We start from the raw sequence: 6,046 nt of genomic DNA, 5'->3' as shown, positions 1-6,046 counted from the left end.
AACAACTATAACTTGGATTTACAAAAAACTTTGCCGGATATTCTCTAAATATGACGGGAATTTCCATAACTTTCCAAGCAATTCCTATGCCTGGTTAGACTACGCGAACAGAAAGAGTATAAACATGAGTTGTGGATGAGGTTCGTTGACCTTGTGAGTAGTGGCGTAGGACGCTCGTTAATCTTGAACACACATTTATGTATGTATAACGTGAATTTGAAGATTACATCGTCCATACGCGCTTACGTGTGTACCGTTCATTGAACTTCAACCGAGCAACCCATATGATATGCGTTTTTTTGTTTTATGTATTGCTTGCGTGAGCAAGCAATACATAACCCGTGAGAAATCTGTGCCATACGCATTTTTCTGCTTGATGTATATATATTATGACTTGTTTGAGAAATCTAGTGTGAGAAACCCCTCCAAGAGGCATTTCCTTGTTTAATATATCACCTGTGTGAGGAACCTCTTCCACGCGCATTTTTCTGTTGTATATGACTTGTGGGATGATTTGATTTAAGCGCAAATAGATGTACTGGTATCTCTCTTTTCTCTGAACGGTTGCCGATTACCTTGTTTGCGTATACACGGTCAAAATGGATATTGGATGGGTTTCATGGTATTCTGTGCTGGGAATCACTTCCGCCATTGTATTCTTGGTGTTGGATTTGTGGAGGAGGGCTTATGGCAGGCTTCCTCCCGGGCCTCTGGGATGGCCGATTGTGGGAAATCTGTTGCAGTTGGGTAACAACCCCAACGAATCTCTCTTCCATCTTGCTACAAAATACGGTCCTCTAATGTCTGTATCTCTTGGAATGAAAACCACAGTGGTTGTCTCCTCTCCGGCCATGGCAAAGGAAGTTCTCAAGACCCATGACCAGCTCCTTGCGGGGCGAACTGTTATACAATCAGTCAAGCCTGCTTCCCACGACAAATACTCATTTGTCTGGGCCCAATATGGATCTCACTGCCGTATGCTCAGACGAATATCCAATACAGAGCTCTTCAGTGTCAAGAGGCTAGGGACTCTGCAACATTTGAGAAGAGATCAAGTATTGTTAACGATCCAGCGAATTCTGCAGGAAGGTATAGAGGGGAAAAGTATAAATATCGAAGATTATATGGTCCACTTTACAGTTAATCTATTAGGCAACATGGCCTTTGGCAAGGACATGTTCGATTCCCACTCTCTAGCCTTCGAAGAGTTTAAAAATAGTATTTCTAATATGATGACGAGTTTAGGAACTCCCAATTTGGCGGACTATTTCCCCTTTCTTCAGCGGTTGGATCCTCAGGGTGTTGGACATAACACAAAAATCTATATGGAAAGGGTATTCCGTATTCTGGACAAATTCATGGAGGACCGCCTGGTCAAAAGAGGCAAAACCATGGACGGTAACGATGGCGCGAAGGATCTCTTGGATGTTCTGCTGGACATGAGAAGCAATGAATTTACTGTCATGCATATCAGAAGCTACTTAACTGTAATAGATAGTATACTATTTTAAACTTGTTCAAGTTTACTAATCCAATTAATAATGTCAATGTCAATTCCTCTGATGTTTACTTGCTTGCTGCAGGACATATTTGGGGCAGGAATTGACACCACTGCGAAGACAATGGAGTGGGCGATGGCAGAACTCATACACAATCCGGAGAAAATGAAACGAGCCCAGGCCGAGTTGGACCAGGTTGTTGGCCGTAACCGAAGGGTGGAGGAAAGTGACACCGAGAGTCTTCCTTACCTTTGTGCAGTCGTAAAAGAAGTGTTACGACTGCACCCGGTAGGTCCTCTGCTTCTCCCACACAGAGCAGTTACCGCTTGTGAAATTGGGGGATACCTGATACCCAAAGACACCCAAGTAATCGTGAACGTATGGGCCATCGGAAGGGACCCTTCCATATGGAATGAGCCTTCGAAATTTGTACCAGAGAGATTTATGGATAGCAAGCTGAGTAGTGTGGATTTCAAGGGACAACACTTCGAGCTCCTACCGTTCGGATCAGGTAGGAGAATGTGCGTGGGGCTTCCGTTAGCGAGTCGGATAATTCATCTGGTCTTGGCTTCTCTCCTCCATTCATTTGACTGGGCACCTCCCAAGGGCATGACTGCAGAGCATGTGGACATGACCGAGAAGTTTGGGGTGGTCATGCAAAAGGCAGTGCCCTTGGAAACAATGCCTACGCCACGCCTGCCACCGGATCTCTACTGACGTGTCCTGACAGACGTAACTGCGTTTGTTCCATGTGATACCCAAAGTCTTCTGTGTTTGTTCCATGTGATATCCAAAGTCTTCCTTGTGATAATCTTTTGAGATTCATGTCGACATCATTGTTGATATTTGGCATCTTCTCCACACATCCATTTTTGTAATGATAGCATGCTTTAAATTTCCTTGGTATGGATGTCTTTATCATAGGCCAATAATAGATTTATAGTGATCCATTTTTTAAGCCATTCATTATTTTCCACATCCTTTTGAAATTTGATGAGAATGGATATGTTATTACATTTTCAAACAAAAATTGATTCTATTTTGTATTTTATATTATAATTATATTATTTATATATAGGTTTATAAAATTTAAAAGTTTAAAATTAAAGTTTTTAAATTTTTATAAGTGTAAAATAGTTGGTGAATAATTATATTGTGAAGATATTTTTTTATAATGATTATTGGTTTGAGATTCTATTGATGTTTTACTCAATTTTATTATATGAATATAATTTTTAATTAAAAATAAATAAATTAATTTCTTTTTAAATATATTGGATGATTGTAATATGTCCAAATGAGCATCTCAGGAAAGTCAAGGTTGGTTATCTGATAAGTTTCTTAAAGATAAATTTTATATTTCTTTTCATGAAAAAACTTGTATTTCTTAATCTCAAAATAATCTATCTTAACGAGTGTTAATAGAATATATAAAATAAAAACAATTAGATTTATAAGATCTAGTAAAGCTTAAGAAAAAATTATTATATTATTTCAAATTGTATGTTTATGTGATTTATGATATAATGCTGAAATTTTTCTGAGAAATTATATAGATAATAAAGGGTAAGCACGTTTTGAATCTAGATCGAAATGCCTCGACATTTTGTTATCTATATGATTTCTCCATAAAATTTAAGCATTATTATATTATTTTTAAAACTTATATAACATTTGATAAAAATGTGTTAAAATAAAAAAATTAAATAATACACTCTGTGGAATCCACACACTGTCTCGATTTTTGGCATCCTGAATTACAATAATAAATAAATAAATAAATTAATATTAACCAAAAATTATTTCCTAAATTCAACTAAAAACAACGCCCTGTTCCGTTTTAATGCGAGTTATCTTATCATGATAGAACTGGTCCATGTAATATCCCAAGTCTTGATTGCGAGTTTTTTGAGGCCAGTAAATAGTAAATAGTAATAGTCTTTTCAGATTCATATCGATATCATTGTTCAAATTTGGTAGGCCCTCTCCCATCCATTTAAAAGTTTTTTGAAATATTCCTTTCACATTTTTTATATTGATACATGGGTGAAATTTGGATGGCTTTTTATTATGTCAATTATAAATTTATGGCAGGTCTATTTATAGAATAGTTGGTAAATAAATATATTGTTAAAGTATTTTTTTTTAATAGTTATTAGTGTGAAACTTTATAGGAGTCTTTAATCTTTTATTGACACAACTTTAAAGAGTGAATTAATCTTATTTTAAATATATAAAAGAAAAAATGAATTATTCTCATTCTAGACCTGTTAGGGAGATCGTCATGAATTCGATCATGACCGTAATGACATATATAATATATGAATATGAAACCGGCATTCGAAATGCCCTATATTATTTAGGGGTCGCTCACTCATTCATATGGGTGAGGGGCATTTGATGCTCAAAATAGATCATACTCAAAAAAGAGTTTAATCCTGGCTCAGAACAAACGCTAGCTATATGCTTAACACATGCAAGTCGAACGTGGCTTGCTAAGCAGCAGTTGGGTCGTGTTATATAATTGTGATGTATCCAATGAGTAGCCTATGACACTGAATGTTAACTATATAAGCATCTCCTTTATCAAAATACTAAAGTATGCATTGTCATAAAAATAAAACAATTCATAAAAGAATACTTCAAAAATAGGGATGAATATTTTAGATGAAATCTTGAATTTCCATTCTTTAGAGAAATCTATGTTTATTAATCCCAAAATGATCCCTCTTAGCCACTGTTATAAGAGTGTATAGAATGAAAACAATTCAATCCATAAGATTTTGGTAAACGTAAAAAGGGTTTGTTGTATTATTTTTCAGTTATTTTATTTTGTATTATATTTTTAAGTGTAATACAAATTTTACATTTACATTTGGTTTGAATAAATTTCTTTATCTAAAAATAAAGATTAAAATATTTTATAAATTTGAAACGTTGTAAGCTTACAAATATTTAAATATTGATATTATTTTTTTCCTATTCTCTAAATAGAAAAGAATCATAAGATTATTTTTATTTTTATTTTGATTAAGTTAAAATGTTTGCATTACATTACATTAGGCTACAACATCTTTACCATAATGGGTTGGAGAGTACAATAATAATAGGGAGAAATATAATTCATTCAATTTTTAATATAAAATTAATATCTCACATTTGAAAATATTCATAATAATACAAAAATCAATATAAGTCATTAACAAAATATTTTAATATGTGGGATTAAGTAATATTGACATATACTTAATAATAATAATAATAATAATTTTAATTTGGACAATGTAACCCATAAATAAAATGTGTAAAATATTTTAATGTCAACCATGTATATATTATATATTGTTTCAAAAAATTATGTATATATATCACATAAAGCAATTGAAAAAAACAAGTGTTGTGGTTAAAATGTTTGAACTAGTTTCATTGTTTTACTCTTTTTTTTTTTGTCATTTTTAGGTATATTATTTTTGTGAATTTTCCTTGAAATCCAAAAAAGATTTTGTGATACCCTAGTGCAATTTCTTTTGTAAACATTATTATTTATATTATTTGTAAACATTGTGGAAATATTGGGTGTGCGGTGGTTGACTGATAGTTGACTGATAGATGTAAATTTTAACATAGTGCTATGAATACAATATTACTTTGAACTTATTTGTTTAATTGGAAATATAACAGGAGTCTCCATGTAAGTATTCAACCTCCCAACTACCAAAAAGTGGTTATGAATCAATTGTAGTATAAGAAAGGACAGTTTTGAGGTGACAAATGTCACAATTATATAGAGAAAGAAATCCTCCATTTTTAAAAAATATTTCCCTACCACCAGAATTATCATTACAGAAATGGGTGGATGAAGAAATATTGTTGGAGCGAAACACATTCTTGTTATGAGTCAATCTTGAGTCTACTTAATTGTTTACATAGGTAATTAGTTGTTATTGGGTCAATTAGTCTGTTTGTGGAGTTATAACTATCAAATAGAAGTATACATTGGACTGTAATGAAAAACATTTTTGGAGTGATTTTGATACCATAATTCATGTCTTGTTTCTCTGTCCATATTTTATCATGGTATCCAAGCTATAGGGCATCTGTTTCCTCCATTTTCTTCATTTTTCTTTGTGTGTGTTGAGGTATGAGTATTGTTGTGCCACTACAACACCATCTTGCAGCTGCCCCTATTCGTAGCTCAATCAGATTGCTAGGCATTGTTTGTAGGTGCTGCTTATGGTTATAATTGATTGTCGGCAATTGATTCTTTGTGAAGGTGAGCAGATCCTCGTTGTCTTCATATCCATGAAGAGGTTAAGCCCCTAGTGTGAGCACGTAAATTTTAGGGTTGTATGTGACAGAGTTGGCTCTTTGTTGTAGTCTTTCGACCAACTGTGTGTGAATAGCCTACCCACGACTGTTATTAGTCCCTGCCTGGGACTCTTAGCGATCGATTGTGCGTTGACCGCGTATTAATCTCTTGTTTGACCAAAAAATATCGTTGTGCATCACAACTTTAACCAAAGTTTTCATAGTAGAAAATAATATAA

The 6,046-nt window shown here is 33.7% G+C and overlaps 1 protein-coding gene across 1 annotated transcript; it reads left to right on the top strand.

Annotated features, from left to right (window-relative positions):
• Window positions 1–366: 366 nt before the first annotated feature.
• LOC149231772 (cytochrome P450 76T24-like) lies at window positions 367–2,480 on the top strand. Its single transcript, XM_089376370.1, has 2 exons — window positions 367–1,487; window positions 1,584–2,480. Exons 1-2 carry the CDS (start codon window positions 600–602, stop codon window positions 2,214–2,216), a joined length of 1,521 nt encoding a protein of 506 aa, XP_089232496.1. The 5' UTR covers window positions 367–599; the 3' UTR covers window positions 2,217–2,480.
• Window positions 2,481–6,046: the final 3,566 nt, after the last annotated feature.

Source organism: Pinus tabuliformis, chromosome J (assembly GCF_031772625.1).
Source record: "Pinus tabuliformis cultivar Carrire ecotype Pingquan chromosome J, CPIR1, whole genome shotgun sequence".
Taxonomy (NCBI): Eukaryota; Viridiplantae; Streptophyta; class Pinopsida; order Pinales; family Pinaceae; genus Pinus; species Pinus tabuliformis.
This window is presented reverse-complemented; position numbering and strand designations above follow the sequence as displayed.